The sequence below is a fragment of the Sciurus vulgaris genome (genome assembly GCF_902686455.1).
Source record: "Sciurus vulgaris genome assembly, chromosome: 7".
NCBI lineage: Eukaryota > Metazoa > Chordata > Mammalia > Rodentia > Sciuridae > Sciurus > Sciurus vulgaris.
Genome location: NC_136467.1, coordinates 7,649,051 through 7,672,142, shown reverse-complemented (window position 1 = coordinate 7,672,142; position 23,092 = coordinate 7,649,051). Strand labels below are relative to the sequence as shown.

The 23,092-nt window shown below is 45.6% G+C and overlaps 1 protein-coding gene across 1 annotated transcript in view; it reads left to right on the top strand.

The window, feature by feature from the left end:
- The window catches only part of SLC22A3 (solute carrier family 22 member 3), a 91,908-nt gene that overhangs the window by 54,394 nt on the left and 14,422 nt on the right, over positions 1–23,092 (top strand). The window contains exons 6-7 of the mRNA XM_079146593.1: positions 21,326–21,423; positions 21,544–21,758. Of these exons, the coding sequence (XP_079002719.1) occupies positions 21,326–21,423; positions 21,544–21,758 (313 nt within the window). The remainder of the gene's footprint in view (positions 1–21,325; positions 21,424–21,543; positions 21,759–23,092) is intronic.

Here is a 23,092-nt window from a genome sequence, read left to right as displayed (position 1 = left end):
GAGATAACATGTTGCTGTGTCACTGTGGGTGTGGGTGTCACTAAGAGACCAGTCTGACCCCAGAAGCAGCTTCTGTTTGGATCCTGTGGGGCTCAGCTTCAGTGCGGCTCCCTTAGCGCCCCTGACCTGGCACCCGGCTCAGGAGCACTTGGAGATCATTCCAGTGGAGAAGCAGCTCCATGGTCTGTGTAGAGGTGCTTCTAAAGGATCATGAACTCCATGGTGACCAGTGGCTTCCAAGCCTTGTTAGCTTCAGTTTGAAACCATTAGACCGAGGGTCTCCAGAAGGCCAGGTTCAAGTCAGACATGGTTGGAGAGAGTTCGCTCTAGCTCCCTTGCTGCCGCTGTTGGCATTTTGCTACTAAAACTAAGTGTTGGGTTTTGTTGGATGTTTATCTGTTTTTGTTATTCCAGTGAGTTTTCACTTTCTACTTATTTTTTCTTTAAAAAATTTTAACATGTAAATTTTCAAACTTTAAGAAATAGAGAACACAGTTTAACAAATCTCCCCCACCCAGATCCAGCAGTTTCCAGCTCCCAACCAATTCTGTGTTCCTATGCCACCTCCTCTTCCACCCCTGATTCAGAAGCATATTCTAGACATCCTGGCACATCCGCTTGTGATGTTTTCCTCTAACATAGCAATGCACACGTTCACCTAATCCTGGGAGGACGTGGATGCCATCCTCAGGACAATACTGAGTGAGCAGCAAGGTATTTCAGTTTGACTCTCAGATTTCAACACAAGCGTCAGAACTGTGATCCGGCTGAGTCCTGACAGCTGTGGGGAGAGCAGCCGGGAGGGCCGTGGCGTGTGAAACACAAAGACAACCACAACGCCATTGTTCTCGGAGCGAATCACCCAGAATTCCTTACTGTCAAATACTGCAGTGTTGCCATTCCCTGATTGTCTTACAGATTCCTTGTTGCCTTGGGCTCCTCATGAAGTTTAGATATTACGAGTTTCTTCAGTTTCTTGAATCCATAGGTTCCTGCTCTTTTTCTGTTGAGCGTGAAGAATCAGGGGAGGGAGTGTGTGGATTTCTATAGAGTTTTCTTCAAGCTCAATTTTGTTGGTTACATCCCTTAGGATCTGCTAACATGGTCCTGTCTTCCCCTGTGAGTTGGTGGTTAGAGCTAGTGTTTGATCGGGTTGGGTGTTTCTGACGAGGCTGCTTCCTAAAGGATCAGCGCATTTCCGTTGGAGATACCTCAGGTCTCGCAAGTCTTTTCTTTGCGGATGTCACTGCCATTGCCAATCACCGCCTGGATGGATGAGCTCATCAGAGGCTGGAGGATGGCAGTATTCCTATTTTGTCATGATTTCTTCAGGTATTTCTGGACTACTCAGACCTAATTTTCTTATCAACTCTTAGTTACCTGAGAGTTCATCCAGGAAAGCAAGGACGCATGTGCAAGTAATTCTTTCTTACTTTTCTCACTTTTCAAAAGATTGAATTGATCACCTATGTCCAAAGGTATTCAAAGAATTGTGTGGTTTTTTTTTTTTTTATAAATTCCTGGATTTAAACGTATATAATACATTTGCAGTTGTTTTGGTAGTGATCTTATTAATGCTCAAATTGCCCATCTTTGGGCAGGCTAAGCTTATTTGTGTTGGCTCCTGAGTCCTGCCACCCCTCTGATACTTTGTGAACTCTTTCTACTCTCTCAGTGCGGTGAGATTTTCCAGGTCCATCTTGTAAGTCCTAGTCTTGCACTAGCAACCACCTATTTCTTCAAGAGTACTTTGGTTTTTGAAACAAATGTCTCCAAACTAAAGCTGTCCATTTCTGAACTTTTTAATTGCACAACATAAACAGAAAAGCAATGTGTTGTCTTCAAAAAGGAAGGATTGGAATTTTCAGTGTAAAACGCCCGTTCAAATAACTGAATTCAGTCACATCAGAGACCTGACCACAGTTCTCTAAGTTCCACATATTCCCCTAAGGGATAATAATACACAAAATACCCTTACAATAACTCAGAAATAGTGACCAGCGTACAGGCATTTTACTTAAACTCCAACACCAAAATCAAAAGAAAGATACTATCATGGTTTTTGTGCAATGATAAGCATGACCTGTATCGATTACTCATATTTCAGAGACTCAGACAAATATTGTCTGTGTCAATGTTAGGATTGCCTTGAAATCATACGTTTACGCACACTTCAGCACTGGCTTGCATCTGGCGCTCTGGCTATAATCCCAAGGACATCCGGACCCAAGGATAGCTGCCCAGCACTCTCCTATTTTCCAGAGACTCTTCTCAGTAAATCCTGACTCTTAGAAGTTACCATTGTGTAAAATGCCCTGTCTTTCAAGATCTCTCCAATTCCACCTCATTCAGGATGCTTATCATAGGGAATGGAGAAAGTTGGAATGGATTTGAAAGAATCATAGAATTTAAAGCAGCCTGAGGAGGTTTGGCATCTCTGTCCTCTCCAGTCCTCAAAAGTGCCTTGGCCACCTGCCAAGTCCAACTGGTTCTGTTGCTGGCACCAGAGGGCCCGGTACATTTTAGGGGATCCTGAGGACCTAGCTTAAAACTATCCAAGGAGGCACTCATTTCCAGATGATAACCTAAATCCACTATAAACTAGGATTTCACCAATGTCCAAAGCTTAGTAATGGAAGGAAGAAATGGAGGAAATAGCTATCATGGATTTGATTCTAACATTCAGCAAGGTGGATTATTCTGTGGATTGGTTGTTCTGCAGATCATCTCAGTTACATCTCATGGATTTGCTCATATCATGGTGGACAAACTGTCCCTCTGTCCCAGTGGTCCCTAGAATTCCATATGCCAAAGTTCACAACCAGCCCTTGGCTTGCTGAGGAGAGCCAACAGGCTAAAATACAGGTGATCAGGTGTCAGGCTCCCTGCGTATACCAACCTTGTAACAATTACCCACAGAGAAGTCGAGTCCAGAAATCAAAACTAATGACAGCAGGCAAGTGGTTTGAGATCAGAAGAAGTTTCATAGAAATTAGAGGAAAGCCAAGTATGCACAGGATTTTAAACAGCGGGTAGCTACCCAACACAGAAGGAGGAGTAGCTTAGACAGCTAGGCTGAGGATTCTCAGCCTTTGAGCATTTGTATACTATAATTTTTATGCATATTTAAAAGTAAAAAGCAAGTTTTTTGCGCGAGTTACAGCATAGGCGCTGCAGGGTCCCGCAATGTGTTCTGGAGCAGCCGCAGCCATCCCCATTGGTCACAGAGCTCATGGATGAAGAAGATTGCCTAGCCACACCTGTTTTGCTCAGAAGTTCTTGCATGTTCTGGTAACTGAGATTTTCCCTTGGTATCAGTTTGAATTACTTCCTACCTCTCACTTGTAGCATGTTGTCTCTTGCCCTACACCTGGTCCCTAATGACTCAGTTCAGCTTTCCACTTTTACATGATAGACATGTAATCGTTCTCAGCATGGGTGGATGATGTGTGTGTGGGTATTGAACAACAGCACTTATCTCAGAATAAGCCACTGCCCCAGGTACTGAATGCTCATGGGTAGAGAAAGAATGGGCAAGTATTTGAGTGTCTACACTTTTTTTTGATAATAGTAGACTCGGTCATTCTGTAAGTGGTGTTTTTTTCTTGATAACTTTTCTTATCACAAAGTGAGGTTATCTGTGAGACATTGTATTAATGTTCCCAATTGTTCACACGCTCTCTGTAAGAGGATGACACAATGCCTCTCCCTAGGTAAGACACTTCCCACCTCGTGTCAGACTTGGCCACCTTACTTGATTGGGCTTTGTCCAATTCAGGACAAAGCTTTCCACAAGAACAGCATACCCCAAATGGGTGCTGTTTGTCAGCCTGAGTCTCCAGATGAGCAAGCTGCAGCTTGGTACAGAGGCACAGCAGCTGCAGGTCATTGCCAGATGGAGCAAGACTTTCCTGAGTAAACCACAGTGGGTAAAGGTGTCTTGGTGTGCTGTGGAGATTGGGGGTATCTATACATGCAAAGCTAACTAACGCAGTTGATCTTAATAGTGCTGATTCAGTTGCCAGCGTCTGAGTCGACATACTTCTTTTTGGTTATCCAGAAGTCATGTGATTGAGGTAGATGTCTGTTTGGAAATAGTACCATGCTCCCCCTCATTTCCATGGAGTGAAAATACTTCTGGGTCCCCTTGATGGTGGTTATGGCAGTGTAAATTGCTTTGACCTCCTGGTAAGTGGGATATGCTCTGACACTGGCCATTCAGTGTGCTTTGGCTGGTGGTAGGTCACCAGATGTGGTGCAGTCAAGGCTTATGTGCACTTGTGTGGCCAGGCCTTGTCTGTACTGCAGCCGACCTACTGCCTCAGAGGATATTGAGAGAATTGGAAGACACTCCAGCAGAGTCCCCAAACCTAAATCAGCAGTCTCCAGCCCACCCACAAATGTGAGCTGTAAGTTCACATTTTATGCTGGTAAGACTCATGGTTCTTATGCAGCCTTACATATCGATACTGACTCACCCTGACTGGCCAGCAGGGTCACTGTGCTGAACTGAACTCTGCAAACCCATAGGTAACAACTGTGGCTGCATTTTTTTGTTTCATTTTTTTGTTCAAGGATTTTAAAGACCTTTATCCTAAAAATCCCATACTAGCCTCCCCACACACCCATAATACCCCTCACCGTATGGGAGATGCTCATAGAGAACTCTAGCTAACAATGAGCCTCTGACACCACGGACTGAATACGTCCATATTGGTTAATGATATTTAGATGCCATGCTGGACCAATAAGCCCATAAGTTTTGATTACGACTTCCTTGTTTTGTGATTTGACTGTGCAGTTCATTGCTCGTGGCTGATCTAGAGATTATTAAAACCGAATTCCAGCCATTTTGTCAATATGTGCTCACTCAGAGAACATGGCAGTACGTTTAGGGCATATTGGGAATGGACATGTGAGCTTTCTGACCCCAGAGGGACTCCTATCAGCCCATTATTAATACAAGTGATCCCACCTTTGATAATTTCCAAAATATGAAAGATTAAACCTCCTTAGAAAGTACTAGGTTTATTTTTAGATTACCTCAGTAGAGAGACTTGTAACTCTTGATAGCTACCCCCTATTCTATATTTTAGTGAACAGTCACATAAACACTATCATTGATGCAGGAAGGGACTTTCCAGCTTTGGGGATATCTGCTTCTGACACTTCCTTTTGAAGGGGGATTTTCAGGGGTGGGGGATATAACTCAGTAGTAGAGTGCTTGCCCAGCATGCTCTGGGCCCTGGGTTTCATTCCAGGCATTTCAAAAAATAAAGTGAAATTAAAAAGTGGCATACAAAGGGACATTTTGTAAATGTAATTTTTGTTCTTTGAAAATAGGAACCACATCATGATTCTGACTTTCTTGGAGCTGACATGGGCTGTGTGGTATTCCAGTCCCATTACTGTGCCTCGTCAACTTGTGTTTAATTGTTAGCTCAGATTTGAGATTGGAAAACTGTCTGCCTGGGATGTAGCTCACAAGATTCAGAGAAAACGAGTAAGGCCCAGGGTAGGCCTGAGGGGTCTCGAGGCCAGTCCCATGTCAAAAACAAGAATGCTAGGACCCTCGAAAATGATGAAGGGTACTAGAAAGGCAGTCACTGGAAACATCCAGCGCTAGGTCTGCATTCTTCCACTTCACAGAGTCAATGGTGCCAGTTCTACTAACAGAGCCCTTATCCCTAAAATGATCATGAAAATGGTAACTCTGTATGCATACCATCACACTCGATTAAATCTAGAACATTCTTGAATGCTGAGAATGTCAGGACACTTGATAAGCCCAACTCAAAATGCACCTTTGTAGCCAAAAATTAATGTTTTGGAAATAACCTGAGTTCTACGAATGGACTATATTTAAATGTATTTCTTAGTTTCCATGCCCATAACTTTTAGAAAATAAGACTACATTTGCATAAAATGGGGAAACATTATGCTACAATGAAATAGTCAAACAGTTGTACTGATAAACTGTAATATCCAAGTATATTAAGGATGTTGACTTCCTTTCCCAAGCTTGGTAATCAAGACGTTTCTTTCGGGGAAGGAAATTCCCCCTCACAGCTTCCAGACCAGCAGGCTCCTGTTCAGCCTGTTCAAATGCTAGGGAGGAGGGGGACCAAGAGCATCATATGGATTTAATTGAATTGGAAATGCGAATGGCACGTGCCATAAAGATGAGAGTACAGTCTGGGAGCGGGCGAGGCTGACTCTCAGGACACCCGCCAAAAAGCAGCATTTTGAACAAGGAACCGTGGCAGACGGGCCCCTCTGCCACTCAAGCACAAGTTCCCTGCTGCAAGAGCTGGGTCATACCTTTGTCAAACTCTTGCCATTTCTTTTTCCTGCCGGTTAAAACTTGAGTAATACCCCTCCCAGTATTCCCTACAGAGGGGAAGGCTGAGCACTGGGGACCTAGGAACCCCAGGTGCACCAACAATTGCATCTGCCAGTCCTGGTGTGTGATGACACAGCCTGAAGAGGCAGTGTATTAAGAAAACCCAAGACAACTCAGGTGGGGTCTAGTCGGGGGACCACCTGACCCGCTGGCCCAGGACTGGGGCTGTTCCTGGAACGTGGGCGTTTCCAAGCCAGCACCAAGGGCGTCTCGGGCAGTGGGTGGTTGTCGGTCACCCCGTAGCTCAGTGCTCGCCTTCCCAGCTATGCTCAGAGGAAGGTGCCAAAGATTTACACTTGCGGACTTCACAGCCCCTCCCCAGTCCTCTCCACGGCCCTGAGAAAACTCTGGGATTCCTGGCTGGACGGGGACAGGACCTGGAATGAATTCGTTAGACCACTCCCAGCATCTGGCGCCAGCTGGCGAGCCCGCGTGCCTGCCAGGCTTCCTGGCCTCCTCGGCCCCTTTGCCAATGCCTCATTGCTGCTATCGTTCTCTCTCTGGTCCTGAATCCTAAACCATCTGACTGGGACTCCAGGCCCCTGCTGAGTTCCTGCCTGCTCCCTCCTCAGAAGGTGTCCTGGAGAAAGATGCTGACACCCTCTGATGACAATTCCTGCCTTTTCCTGAGATCGCTGCTGCTGCCCAGAGCTTATTCTCCAGGCGAGTCCCAGGCCCCAGGCAGTGACACCAGCCCAGAAAGATCTGAGTGTCCCACTCACCAGCTGGCCTCTGTGCTTGGGGATCTAGCCCACTGCTCCATGGGGCTCAGAGCCAGAGCGCTCCCTGCTCCTGCTTCCTCTGCTCTCCCTGCTATTGAGCATCCAGAAAAACCTCACAGGCAGGTCTGCACGGGCTCTGGAATGGGAGAGGAGTTCCACACTTCATGCAGTGACATTTAGAGCCACCCTGTCAGCCACTAGCTATGCAATCAGTGGGCTTCCCTTTTCCCTGATCAATAATTGACCTTCCCCTTGCCCTTGAGGAACGAGAATCCTTTCCAACCCAACACCCCTCTGTGTGCAGAGAAGCATCCAAGCCCTGGTGCTATGACACAAACAAATTAAAATATCAAAATAATGAATCAGCCATGGGCTTGTGGCTGATTTGTGTTGGATGCTCTCTTGTGGGGATTGTGAATGTGCCTAATTCAATTATTCTAATTCTGGGTTTCTTTCTAATAGAATAGAGGAACAAGTTCAAATTTGCTGTTTCTTTTTCTGTTTTGAGTGTTTGCCAAGGGAACGACCCTCTAATGCCTCCTTTGAATCTTCATTCTCCAGTTATGAGACAGAGAAAGATGGTCAGCTTTTTTGAGTGTTTTGTTTCTTTGCCATTTGACCCGTTCTTGTGTTTTTGGCAAACCGGTTTCTGTGATCCAAATTCCGGTGCTTCCCTACCGTGAGTAAATGAGAAAATGCACTCTCTGTGGATGCCTTCCTCAGTGGAGGCAATAATGAGCACAACTTCAATAGCCCTGCCCGGCCCGGGCCCTGCGCTGGCCCCTGGCACAGGCCCAGTATCATTTATAATCCAGAGCTGCCATTACCATGTCGGCACTGCTTACTTGATCTTTGACCCATCAGGACAATTCCTTTTCTTCATGAAATCATCCTAAGATCTGCAGCAGGTGAAGCCTGTTTAAGTTCCCCAGAGCTGACTGAATGCTGGATGCACAGATGTGCCCCTTCTGAGTAGGTAAAACAGGAGGAAGTTGCACTGTCCAGTACGGGAGAAAGCACTGTAGTCTTTGCAGATCCCATCAGGAGGATGGGATAAATCCTGTCTTCCTGACAAAGGATTAAAATCAAGATCTCTCTACCATATGGCTGAGTGAAGAACATCTGGATCGTTTGGCATGGGAACATATCTTCATGTGGGGGCTGGTGATGGTCCCAGCTGCTCACACAAACAGGACTGGATGGCTGGACCACTCAGTTTGAAACAAACAGCATAGACCTGTGCTGTTTGCTGTTGGAGAGAAGGAAATAAAATTTAACATGCATGGAGAAAGGGAAACTGTAGGAGAAGTCTTCCCTCTCCATATTCTCAATGCACCTCCTACAAGAGGTTTGACTGCAGGAAGCCCTACAGAGTAGAGGCCTCTATGTCAGTTGCAGAAGAATCTAGGGAATGTTAGGAAAAATGACCAGGACGAAGGACACTTTTCTGCTGGACAACCTTTCATGTGACAGCAAAACATCATCACCTACCCCCGATGAGCACGGAGGGTACCAGAAAGGGAGCCCTGGGCCAGCAGATTGCAGCTTCTCGTTCCCACACTCCTGTCTCCTGGCAGCTCTACCTCAGTTCCAGAGTTGATGGAAGAATCACATGGCTGATCTGTCCCAGTGGCCTCAGGTCCTCGGGGGCCATGGAGTTATTGCAAAAGTCCACAAACCATTTGCAGTCAAGCCTCGTCTGCAGAATGAATTCATGTGTCTTGGATAAAGCCAACGCAGTATCCCTACGAATGAGTTGAAGGGTGAATCTTAGGTAATCTGTGTCGTTATGTAGTCTCAATGAACAGAAACTGAAAGCACCATTCCTACTGAGGTCAGCCTTAACCTTTTTCAACATTAACCAGAAGTGCTCATACTCAAAAAGGACCAGAATCGCTGCTCTGTAAGCACAGATGAAGTTGGTCTCATCCCTTCAACTTCATGACAGGTGCTTTCAGAGCCCCAGGTATTCTTTGCTCAGGTGGAAACCTAAGGGGGCTCTTCAAACTTTCTTCAAACAGAAAATTCTTTACAACTTATGGAATCCCTCCATTTTTTCCATTCCGTTCTGTAAACTTGAGACCGTTATATTCTGATCCTTCCCTGACCTCTCCAGCCAAGAAGGAAGAGTTGAGGGGCGTGGTTCCCGATTGCTTCCCTCTCTCATGAAGGCTGATCTTTGTTCTGTTTTCCTGCTTACACCCCTCAGCTGAGATCTTGAAGGAGACCAGGGAAAGCCTGTTGAATGAGTACTCAGCTCGACTAAGCGTTCTGATTAGTGTGGGCAGCACCCAGCTTCAGCACCGCTCTCAGAGGCCTGGCCTGGACGGAGCCTGCTGAGCACGAAGCGTGAGTTCCACCGTTCAGGGCACCGTGCTCTCTGTTTATTCTGGCTGATTTAGAATTAGCAGGGGACAGACCTTTTGATGTCAACTGAGTGCAGCACAGCAACTACTTCATGTAGGGCTGCTTATAGCCTTTCTTTCCACAGCGCTGATAGTGGCTTGGTATACTTGGTTATCTAAAAAGAACCAGCTTCTCAAGTCCCGCAGTTTAATTATTATTAAGTGTTGCAATGAAAAGATTTTTCACATTAAAAGCTGAATCACATTCTTTGGTCACCACATATCTAGAAAATTCATCTTAATGTAACTGACGTGAGATTGTTCCAGAAACAAAGGGACGTTGAGACACGCGGCACAGTAATTTAGCTTCACGTGCTCATCCTTCTATCCACTAAACGCAGCTATTTTTTAAATAACCTTGTGTAACGTTCACTTTCAAAAATGTCTCTCCACGTGCATTTGGAATGCGGGCTATTTCCTCCAGTGTCTGTGGTTGCTTTTACTTTTCTCTTCCCTCCTTTTGACCTGTTTTCAGTCACCCCCCTACTCACAATAGTTCTTCAGCTTATAGATACTTTTATCTTATAGATACTTTTTCATCTTATACTTCTTTCATCTTATAGATACTTTTAACAGAACTAAATGTAAATGTTTCCACCCCTTTGAAGTTGAAAAAAGGATCGCATCTCTATTTTAATTGTGGTTATTTCATGTATAATTAGAAAGCCATTTGAGTTGAAATCTAGGTCAGCACAGCTATTATTATGGAAACTGATCTATATATTTGTTGGAATAGAATAGATCAAGTCATAGCTCAAAGTCAGAGTGAGCAGTGAGCACAGCGTAACATTAGCACACGTTACAGGAGATGAGTGACAGGATTGCGCTCACCCAGCAGGGTTCAGATTTGGAATTTCAGGGGCGGCGTGGGCCACCTGCTCATGGCTGGCACATAAAAGCATCTCGTCTTTCTCTAACGGACATTCTGCTTAAATAGCACAGAACAGGCCAGTGGACAATAAGTCACCCTATGCAGGAAAGTTTCTATAAGTCAAGAGCCTTCAGAAAAGGGGGCCACCCGGGAGCTCCACGAGTCGCCGAAGCATCGTGATGTGCGTTGAGGAGGGCGGAAACCAGTCTACAACTCCTCAGCTAAGCCCGACCTTCTTTGGAAAATGTCTCAATGTTCCCAGCTGAATCTAAGGTCTTTCTGAGCCACATTTGGAAGGAACCTTGTGGGTATCTGTCCAATGTGGAAACGCTGAAAACAGAGGCCATCCAAGATGCCCTCTGAGTGAGTCCACATGAGGTTATTTTGCTTATTGTTTTGTTTGTCCTTGGCTGTAGGTGCAGTTAACCTTGGCTGTCTGGCTGTAGGTGCAGTTAACCTTGGCTCTCTGGCCATAGGTGCAGTTAACCATGCCTCTCTGGCTGTAGGTGCAGTTAACCTTGGCTCTCTGGCCATAGGTGCAGTTAACCATGGCTCTCTGGCTGTAGGTGCAGTTAACCTTGGCTCTCTGGCCATAGGTGCAGTTAACCATGGCTCTCTGGCTGTAGGTGCAGTTAACCATGCCTCTCTGGCTGTAGGTGCAGTTAATCATGCCTCTGGCCGTAGGTGCAGTTAACCATGCCTCTCTGGCTGTAGGTGCGGTTAACCATGCCTCTCTGGCTGTAGGTGCAGTTAACCTTGGCTATCTGGCTGTAGGTGCAGTTAACCATGCCTCTCTGGCTGTAGGTGCAGTTAATCATGCCTCTGGCTGTAGGTGCAGTTAACCATGCCTCTCTGGCTGTAGGTGCAGTTAACCATGCCTCTCTGGCTGTAGGTGCGGTTAACCATACCTCTCTGGCTGTAGGTGCAGTTAAGCTTGGCTCTCTGGTCATAGGTACGGTTAACCTTGGCTCTCTGGCTGAAGGTGCAGTTAACCATGGCTCTCTGGCTGTAGGTACAGTTAACCTTGGCTATCTGGCTGTAGGTGCAGTTAACCACGGATGTCTGACTGTAGGTACAGTTAACCATGGCTGTCTGCACGGAGCAGTCCCCAAGCTGCCACTCTTGCCTCTGTTCCAGCCAGTTGTCCGAGCTCCAGCTAATGTGCAGCAGCATCTTTTGCCAGGTTCCCACTTCTGAGTCTGAACTAGTTCGCGCAGTAACCCTCCTGATGCTTTTCAGATTCCATGATCAGGCCTCAAGCACACTTCCAAGCTGCAGGCTCTCGTGAGTACGGTGGGAATGGCACTTGATGGGAGCTGCACACAGCAGCAGAAGGAGATGAGCCACAGCACCCAGACCTCAGGAGCACACAGGCCACAGCAGGGCTTGAGGGATGGGTACATTTGTGTTAGGAAAGGTCTCCCAAACTAATCACTCTCTAAAGCACATTTTCTTATTCTAAACCGTGTTCTCTAACTCTTCATCCCTAAAATTCTACAGAAGTACTTTGCAGAGCCTGAACATCCATCACGCCAAGGCAGAAGGACGATGATCTGCCCCCCCCCGCCCACATACCCAAGTATTTCTTTTAGAATTGCTGTTCTTTTAAGAAATGAGTAACGTTCACCCTGCGTACCCCTCAAAAGTGGATAATGTGCATGAGTCCATTTCAAAAATGTTAAAAGAGACTGTGACATTTTAGCCCCCTCCTTAATTCTTTTATTAGATCTACTCAGGAACTGAAATTTAAGTTGTTGACTTTTTTTTTATAACCAAGCAGAGGCACAACTTGTAGCTAAAAGTCTTCAATGGGGTGACAGTTCTGCCCAGGTTTTTTCTGCTTCAGAGATACACTTTTCTGGATTTTTTCTGTGATAAACTGAGTAGTGCCTGTTAATTGAAAATAAAGTAGAAAGGCAGTAGTCCTCATTTCTCTTTAGGAGTTTTAATGGTGTGATTATATGACAAGGACACTGATTTTAAGAAGCAAACAAAATTCTAACAAAATCTCCATTTTTAAAAATTTAAATCAACTGGTCTTCTTTTACTTTAAAAAACAGAAATTTAGTTCTTAGCACAATAAATTCCTATCAAGAAGAAGATGTGGACAATAGTTAAGGGTTCTTTTCTTCCCTAACTTAAGTTCACAGACTCTTCCTCAGATGGGCTCAGTTCGGTGTGTAATGAATGCTACCCACAGTGAAGCATGGATTTTTGGTATGCCACACAAGTTCACAGGGGCTTCTCTGTCAACTTTAGTCCAGGCTGACCTTGCAGCAGGGGCCATTCAGGAAAGGACAGATTTTAGCAGGTCTTGCTTCAGCAATTAAATGTTGGTGAGTCTTTGGCAGATTTGGGGAGGCAGTCCCATCCAATTGCAAGAGACCCAGGAGAGCAATCTTACCGTCAACCACCGTTTGACAGGGTGGAGAAGGAGGAAGGAATCAAAAATATTTGGCAAACAATGCTAATGACTATTCCAGATCTCCTTTCAAAGAAAAAAAAAAAGATGACTGGGAATACAGGATTCAATTTGAGACATACTTTCTAGTTTGTATTATTACTGTGAAGGAGAAGATTCCCCTTTTATACCTGCTGAAAAATAATTTGGCCAAAATGCAAATTCATTTTTGAAAGTTCCCATGGAAACATATGCAAAGACCCTTTTCCTAGTCAGAGAATCCACTGTGGTTGGGGACACTGAGGACAGAGAAGGACTGTGCCCAGGGCACCGGAGCTCACTGGAGCAAGTGGAAATGGAAGCAACTGAAGGGCACAGGCCAGAGGCAGGGGCCAGCTCAGAGCCCAGAGGGAGACGTACACCCCAGCCACCCTGCTGGAAGAGATGCCTGGGGACCACACAGGCGGGGCTCACCAGGCATCATGGGGGACCCGCTGCTGGGGGACTGAGTTCTGTAGGAGCTACAGGGAGGAGAAGCAGGAGCAGAGCAGGCGGCAGCCCCACCTGCTCGCTGTCCGAGAATACTGGACTGACTGGCACCCATCACCATGACCCTGAGCATCCTATGACTAGTGCCCGCTGTCACTCGCCCTGCCTGCCCTGGCCTGGGTGGAAGGTGCTCCTTCCCAGAGTCCTGAGGGAAAGCCCACTGTGCCCTGGCACAGGCAAAGGACCCTGCCAGGCATCTGACTAGACCAGCTCCCCTGGATCCTGCTGGCGCCCAGGTGGCTGGAGCAGACTCGGGAGCTAGTGAGCGGGAGCATATGGGTGCGTTGACAGCTGTGTTCTTACACCAGTGACTCTGAAGCACCAGGAGACCAGGAAGCAGACTGGATGGACAGGTGTGTGGTGGTGACTGTGACGTGGCACGTGATTTGGCTTGAGTCACTCACACTAGCCTTTTCTCCTTCTTCAAAGAAAACGCTCGGCCCCCCAGCGTCTGGCACGCCCTCCCTGTGCCTACTCACGGCCGAGAATCGTGTCCATCTGAATGCGCTGCTGGAGTGGAGGGCTCCACACTGGGCATTTTTGAAGTTTTTACTGAGAGCGCTTCTGTCTCCATGATGATTGTTGGCATCTATCGGTGCTGCTGGCCAGTTCAATAATGTATCGAATTCAGCCCACTGACACTAGGTTTTGGTGTTTTCTCCCCAAATTCTCAATCTCCAGGGTCAGAGTTTTAGAACTCATGGCAATTATCTTCTTGTCTCCTCTCTCCTTCGCAAATAATAGTTTTATTTTTAAGGAAAGAAGAAATGTTTCAACACATGACCCACAGCTGCGGCCCGTTTGCTAACGCTGGGGCTGTGCTTAGGTCCCTAATGGGGCCTCTTAGATAGAGGCCCTTTGGTTGTCTTGCTGTGCTGGGCAGCGTGCCCAACCACACTGAGCCAGGGAGGGCCTCCCCCAGGCCACTCAGAACTCAGGGAAGATCTCCTCTGCGGAGGACCCCCTGGGCCCTGCTTGTTTGGACCTGCCCTGGGCAGTGAGGTAGCCCATGTCCTCAGGTACAGTCCAGAGTCTGAAACGTGGCCAGTCCGAACCGAGATGGACTGTCAGAGTCGACTGCACAATGGTTTGCAGAGATGCTGTCCAAATCAGAACATGAGAGACCTCATGAATAACTTTATATGAATTACATGTGGAAATGGTATTTGGATAGATTGGATTAAATGAAGCATCATTAAAATTAATTTGCCTCTTTCTTTTTACCTTTATTGAAATCAACCCTAGAAAATTTAAACTTAACTTGTGTGGCTCATATTTTATTTTTATTGAGCAGCGTTGGTCCTGGGGACTTAAATTTATTTTAAACTATTTTAATAAGCATTCATGATAATTCTAATGCAGTATTTCCTTGAACTCTTGCATGGTAAATATTTATCTACTCTTGTTTAAAAGTATAATGAGGTTTTCCAAAAGTCACACGGCCCTGCAGGTGATTTGCAAGTCCTCATTTATGAATGTACCAGGGGGTGCCATTTCTACCCAGAAGCTGGCTAGAGCTCTGTAAAGTTGGGTACCTCTCCTGGCCCCTCTGGGGCTGGACTTGGACTGACCAGGGGTCGTGCATCTCTTCTCAAACCAGGGAAGAATTCAGCCCCAGGCATCAGCAGAGGATCGACTGGGGTACTGGTTCTTTGTCTCATTGCCTTCAAGTCCCCTGGGGATGGTGTTAAAATGCAGATTCTGTGTCAAGGTCTGGGCCAGGCATGCTTAGCAGGCATCTGGGTGCTCCTGACAGGGTATCAAGGGCTCTGAGTGTCACTTGCTTGTGTGTACATTTGTGAAAAATTACCTTACCTTCAGCCTGGGAGATAGCTGTTGCCAAAGCGATATGATATATTTAAGAATTTAAGAAACTGGAACATAAACAGAAATTCATCTTTTTTTTTTTTAAAAAAAAGCATATATTCCTTATGAAGGGGCTCATGCCAGATTACTGTCCACATCTTGTGTGTTCCAGCACTCTGCAAAAAAGATCATGTAGAAGTAAATATCTTCCAAATGTTATAAAAAATAATAGTTATACTAACAACACTATGGCTCCTGAAGAAAAGAAGAAAAAAATGTTAGTGTTGACAGCCTTTATTGAGCACTTACTGTGTGCCAGGGGCATGTGTATACATGTGTATTATCTAACCGAATCTTCAAAATACCTGATGGAGTATTAATATTTTCATGGTACTGGGGTGAGGGTTGAGGCTCATGCAGTTTAAATAATATGCTAGTTAAAAAAAAAATTCTGAGCAAAATACTACATCCCTGCCCCAAGCCCTTTTTTTTTTTTTTTTTTTAATTTATTTTTACCTGAAACCAGTCCTCTTCTGGGGGAGCTCCGCACACCATCTTTGTAACAGACGGTTATTTGTGATGCCTTTCTCTTCCTTGGCAACTTAAACTAGAATGTCAACTTGAAGAAATGTTTCGGAAAGACATCAAGAAGAACCTTGAAGACAGCTAAATCAGTCGGGAGAAGAGGAATAAAGTACTCCAAACGCAGCGCTCACGTCATTGTTGGTGTAAAACAAAATCTTGGCAGAATAAAAAGACAATGGAAGAGATGAGCTGATCAGTGCAGCTCCGTGGGTTCCTTAGCGAAGCCAGCCTCTGCAGCCGAACTCCAGCAGCACCTTTTCTGATGAGTGGCATTACTAGGCAACCGGCCTCCAAACAGACAAATATTACTGAGAGCCGTCCCTGCTCCCTTCGCTGCAGATGGAAGGTGGTGTGCCCCATTCAGATGGTATCAAGGTATAACAAAACAGAGCTCCAAGAGAGACTCAGGAGACAGACGATCGGGCGGTTTTATTGCTGTGAAATTCTAGAAGAAGCAATACCATCATGACAGAATGCAGATCAGAGGTTGCCATGACCCAGGGTGGGTGGAAGGGACTCACTTCAGAGACTCCAGGAAACTATCACGAGTCATGGAAATGTCCCCCACCGTAAATGTGGTCGTGGTCACATGGGTCTACACACTTGCCAAAATGCCTTGAGGGGTGCACTTTAAACGGCTGAATTTTATTGTATGTAGATCATATCTTCATAAAGTGAATTTTAAAAATATATGTAATAAGCTGGGGTAGCATTTCTTCAGTTCTTTTATACCCGATGGTGACTCTTTGGCAACAGAAAATAAGTGCAGTCGTAGAGCGAGAAGTTACATAAAAGAACAATGCTGCAGCCGAAACCGAGCGGGAGCTGGCAAGGCAACTTGGTGAATTCCATCCAAGACACGGCTTTGGTCTCTCCAGGTCTCCGGACACCCAGAAAGTGGGTCATCTTTCAAATGTCTGCGTCACTGTGAGAAGATGTTAGTAAATCAAAGACCAGCTGGATTTGTTCTGAAATGTAACAAAATACTTGCTTGCTTGGAAGTACTCTTAATCCTTTCATTCACTGGACAGGGAGGATGGCTGGATCCCTCTCAGTTACTTTTGCTTGTTATCAGCATTTCATTTTCCTTTGGTAGAGAATTAGATTGAAGCAGTAAATTCATACTTTGTTAAAACAGAGATCGTGCACCTGCTCCGTTCCAAATATGAAAAGTTTGAAGTTGAGACGAATAGCAAGCATTTTTGCAAAATGAATTGGAAATTAAGATACTAAGATATTCAGTTATTTTTTAAAAAAGCATTGTTCTAGACTGGATTCTTCATATAATTCTGCTTTTGGCAAGAAGTGACAGAAAACCAACTTAAATGGGCCAAGACAACAAGGGCATTCACTGGCTCTTATGTCTGGAATTCCGTCACAGCAGGGTTCCGGGTTGGCCTAACCAGAGTCTCTCAACCATCTCATCAAGTCTGCATCTTCTCCTCTGTCCACTCTGCTGACAGAGCAGCTTCATCCTAGGACTGGTCCCCTTGAGGTGGGAGTTGGGAGGGTCCCTCAGGAAGCTCTGACTCAAGAGCAATGAAGGACTTTCTCATGAATCCTTTTCTCATTGGTCCACATTGGGTCACATGCCCAATGAGAAATCGTTGGTTTAAATTGGGATGATGCCCAATCAGAGAATAGGATTATCCTTAGATAACCAGGAAGCAGAGTCAGCTCACCTGAGAAAATGAATTGTGTGTGTGTGTGTGTGTGTGTGTGTTGTGTGATGTGAGTTCTACTAAGAGAAAAGGGCAATAATACAGAGAATAATATTGATGAACATTTAGGTACACTACTGTTTAATTTAAATCCACTTTTTAAGTGATCTATTTTTTGTTACAAAAGTACTTGTGTTATTTTTTAAGAGAATATTTATAACCCAAAGGAAAAGACTAACATAATCTCACTATCTCATAAGAACCATGAATGAAGTGATAAAACATCAATAAAATAAATATTATTTTCTATATACTGAAGGCACAATATAGCATAGTGAAGCACAGACTTTGGTATCAGCCTCCTGGTTCATGCACTTACTGTCCATGGGGCCTCCTTGGTGAGCTTCTTAGCTTGCCTATGCCTCCGTTGCTTCTTCCCTAGTGGGAACAATTGTCCACCTGTGGAAGGTCCTCCAGCAAACAACAGCCTGCAGGCCAGAACTAGCTTGCAGCCTTCTTTGGAAGTAAGCGTTTTATTGGAATTCATATATATATATATATATATATATATATATATGAATGTATATCTATATCCATGACTGCTTCTTTCCCACTACTGGCAAAGTTGAGCAGCCAACAGAGCATTTATATCCTGAAAAACCAAAATATCATCTGGCCCTTTGCAAGAAAAAAAAAAATAGCAGTCGTCTGAATTGAACCTTAAGAAGTCTATGGCCTTGTCGTCACCTTCTGACGTTGTAACTCAGTGCTCAGTGATAAATAGAGATCTGGGTAGGAAAAGGTGACATCTACAGAGCAAAGATGAGAGCAAGAGACACTCTCTTATCGTATCACTAAGGGAGAGTTACAGACCACGAAGGACTGAAAAATCTGCAAAGGTACTTGAATGTCGTTATCTGTGAAATCCATGACATGCTGTTTCCCTTCCACTCCAGGATGTTGACATTGGGCCTGAATGAAAGAGACTTTGTTCAGAGTCTTATCTGGCAGACAGAGTCATAGCCGTAGGCAGGAAATAAGACTGAAGAAGAAATGGAAGACACCCCATATCAAATTATTACGAATAGTGCTTTTGAAAGATAATTGTCACCTCTGTGTGAGCTGGGTGGACAGCAGTGCAAAGGTGGAGATGAGCGATGCCCTCAGGGACTCCTGAGAGAGAAGAGCAGAGTCAGGACTCACCACCCAGAGCCAGGTCTGGGCCGTGGAAAGCCGGAAGTGAGAAACGGGAGCCAACAGAAGTCAGTCACGGACCCTCCATGGAGGAGAGCTATCCTGTTGTGGGTGATTCAATCCTGAATTTCAGGATCTGCCAGATCTAAATGATTTGAGTCAGATCTAAATTATCTAAATCCTTTTAGTCGAATTCAACTTTTTTTATAAAGCAGTATTTGAACTAAAGACTTTTTTTTTTTTTTTTTTTTTTTTGGTCAAGTGTACAGTGTCATCCTTGAAAAGCATGTAGAAATGACTGACCATCAACCGGAAAGAACATGTGTAGAATAAAAGTTTCCTCTACGGTCAGTGCTGTGTGGGGTCAGAATTGGGGAGATCTCTAATTACCTGGTTTGGAATCCTGGCTCAGCCACCTTTCTGCTATTTAATCTCTACAGTCCTAAGATTTGCTTTCTTATTTATAAAATCAGATTAATAAAAGTATTAACTTTACAGGGCTTTAATGAGTATCTAACCAGTGTCACACACTCTCTAGGTATTAGCTATTTTCATGTGGACAATGAATAGAAACTCTTTGTGAAAGCATTTTGATAATAAACCATATGATGATATATTGTTGTAATACACAAGTTCTTATCTTCCACATCAATATTTCTGCCTTATTTTTGAAGAAATAAAGGCAAAGGTAGATAAAGAAAAATCCCTCTTTGGAATCTTAACATTTAGAAGGTCAGCTAAGGAATATTTTGGTAGGCATTGTATAGTTAGGATCCAGGTCAATTCAATGCTAAACAAGATACCAAAGAAATATATCGGGGGGAAAGCATGGACAAGTATTTTTCTCTCTAACATGTCCCAAGGGGTGAGTAGCCAGCTCTGGTAAGCCAACTCTGTTCCGTGACGTCCCCAGGATCCAGGTTCCGTTTATCTTGTTGCTCCACCATCATGTGCAATCAACTGTATGGCTGAAGCTCACCAGCATCTTCTTCCATCCCGGGCAGCAGACTGTAAAGGAAGGGCAAGCTATTTCCAAGGGATGAGACTTAGAACGCTGTTCATGGTGTCCACAACCAACTCATTGTTGAGGTCTTAGTCCCAGAACCACCATAGTTGAAAGAGAGGCTAGAAAAAGACTCTAACCAGCAGCCATGTGCCTGGCTAAATTCCACAGATTCTGTTATTACAAGAGAGAAGGAAAGAATGGATGGTGGAATCCATTAGCAGTCTTCCATAAGTGTCCTCATGGAAACAACTGTGTCTTGTCTACTCTAAGACATCAATTTTAAGACGATCATTTTATATACCAAGTAAGAAAAGCCCATGCTCATTAAGCTGATGCATTGCTTTCTTCTAAGTTCATTTGTAAGACACATCCCAATTTAAAAGTGTTTTAAATGCAGCAGGATGAAGGGGAGAACGTGACTCGGTGTACCATTCGCTAGTAGTCTTCTGCTGCATGTGTGACACTTTCCCAGAGCAAACAAGCATCAGATATCAAGCTTTGGTGGACACATTGACAACGATTGACAGGGCTCCATCAGTGTGGTTGTGCTCTGTGTCAAATTCTTGTGATTGCTGGTAGAGAGACATTAAGTCTTAGGGAAATGTGCATAGATTTACATTCCTTCTGGGCCGGATGGAGTTGCGTAGACAGGAGAGGCCTTGTCTTCAGGAGCCTGGGTTCTTGCTTAATAGAAGGACAAAAACAAAAGGCTGTACTCTGGGGGAGCCCTGTGGCCCAGGCACTTGGCTTCTTGCTTCCAGATTTCATCATTAAGCTCATGGGTTGGGCACCAGGCACTTGGTGCCACAGTGCAGTCCCTGCCCCACCCCCAAGAGCTCGAGACTCCTGGAGAGAGGACCAGACCCACCAGAGGAGCCGAGGTGGTCATCATTTACTCCAGGGCAGGGAGAAGAGCAGGATTGGGGAGGGCAGAGAGCGCCCAGGAGAGGTAGACTGTCCACCCCAGTGGAACATGGTGCAGTGGTCGCTGTGAGGAACCGTGCTGGGCCTTGGCGGACTGGACTGGAGGCCAGTGATGCCATGCTCCTTGGCTCGTCTCCTTTGCAGAGTCTCGTATACAGCAGGCCAAAGTACCATTCGCTGGATTGAGTTAGGACAATACCATCTGCTTGGATGAGCCGAATTTTCCTGCATCAAAAAGATGCCAGATTCCAGTAAATGACAAAAGAAAGCAAAATAATGCCTTTGATGCTTGCTCTTGGGCTTCTTATTTCATTTGTCAAAGTAAGACTCGATGATCTAATATATAAAAAAACGCTTGATTGGGTTCCATTGTTTAAACTCGCTTCCCTCAGTGTAATGAATGGACACCTGGCTTTTTTTCTTTTTTGGGTGCTGGGTAGTGAACCCAGGGCCTTGTGTTTTCAAGGCAAGCACTCTACCAACTGAGCTATCTCCCCAGCCCCCCTGACTTCCTTTAGAACACACCTTTTTTCCTTGTTGACTCAGAGCTGTTTAACGTAAGTACTGTAATTATCCTGAGAACAGTCTCAATCAAGGAACCTCACCTCTGTGCATTTGACTTACTCAGAACGCCAGAGGGCAAGCTTTCCATGCTCAGGTTTGGGACGTAGTTCTGAAACATCCCAGGAGTTCAGTGGGATCACTGGACTCTGCAGCTTTGACCCTAGCTAGTAAGTCAGTGTGGTTGCAGGTGTTTCTCGCTGCATTCTGCTCCTGAAATCTGCTTCTCTCGCCCAGGTCACCGTTACTGACGAGGAAGTTAGTAACCCCTCCTTTCTCGATCTGGTGAGAACTCCCCAGATGAGGAAATGCACACTCATACTTATGTTTGCTTGGTAAGTCTGACCCGTGACGGGTTTTAAAGCGGCTGTCACATTTGCCACACGGCGCTGCCTTCAAGGCAGGCCAGGCTGGCGCTCACCTGCTCTCCCTGGTGTCTGTCGGTGTCGCTGCAGGTTCACAAGTGCAGTGGTGTATCAAGGACTGGTCATGCGCCTGGGAATCATCGGCGGCAACCTCTACCTCGACTTCTTCATCTCGGGAGTGGCAGAACTGCCCGGGGCGCTCTTGATCTTACTGACCATCGAGCGCTTTGGCCGGCGCCTCCCCTTCGCGGCCAGCAATATCGTGGCGGGGGTGGCGTGCCTTGTCACCGCGTTCCTACCAGAAGGTAAATTCCCCACGTGTATGTCGGGAAGCTGCTGAAGAACTTGGAAACGCTTAAAATGGTCAAGTGCGGGAAATTGCTGGCCTTGAGGAACTGTGCCGTCGGGTCACAGTCTGGACGCCAGGCGAGCGGGGTAATGGCAGTCAGTTTTCCAGTCAATCAGTGTGAAGTTGGAAGAAAAGAGATCGATTCTACAGAATTTTCTCTTCTTTCAATTTTTAGATGTATTTATTGATGAACTAGGTATCATGCTGATTCTAGCTCATCGTGTTGTTTATTTTTACTCGTCTTTGCCTGACATGGCGTGGTTGACCTGCTTCCTGACCATCTGCCATATTGCTGGTACCATGCTAAACACTAGATGGTGGGCAACAGAAAGATGCGGTTCTCAGCTTGGAGTGAGTCATGACCTGCTAAGGGACACAGACGCTCTAATACGGTCACATTTCACTATGATACAGGAACCAACAGGATTATTTACAAGACAGGGGCAGGGGAGGGGAGGGAGGAAGGAAGGAAGGAAAGGGAGGAAGGGAGGGAGGGAAGGGTGGATGGGAGGGTGGGGAGTGATGGATTAATCCATCAGGGGAACCCAGAAAAGCTTCCCAGAAGTGGGAGCCAGCATGTGTGAAGAGTGAAACATGCCAGATACAAAGAAGAGGAGCAAATTTTCCAAACTAGGGAACACCTCCCAGAAATATGAAATCCTTGTGGGTTCAGGAACGAAATGTTCTTCGTTATCTCTGGAATTCAGGCAAGGAGGCCTGAGGATGGTCAGTCCCCAGCTTGACTGGGCCCGCAGACTATGCAGGAAGCTGGCACTGTCTGGTGACCTTTGGGAGGAGGAGGGGTGAGGGGTGGAGGAAGCTCTCATGGCTGTAAGAGTGTGGATGAAGGCCTATGAGGAAGGAGAGATGCTAAGAACCCAGATGACAGCTGGTGCTCTCCATCTCTCCAGGACAGAGAGGGTGATTTTCTCCTAGAGAGGCTGGGATCATAAACAGAGAAGGAGAAAGCCAGGGACTGCAGGTGGGATTAGCAGACCCAGAGGACCTCTGGCAACACAGCAGCGGCTAGAAAGAGGAGTCCTTTACACCCCCAGGGTGAGAGCCAGTGGGTCACCTCCTACCCGGGGGGATTCTGCAGAGGCTGAATTCTCTGGTGGTCTTTTGTGTCTGCACAGGAGTCATTCTTTCTTGGTGAATCCTCTGTGGATCAGGAAAGACCCTGGTGATTTTGCAAAGGTCAAAACAGTCATACATTTTCAGGAGACTTCATTAACCAGACGCAGGTTTATAAATTCCCGTGACATCAAGTAGACACTACTTGAATAAAAT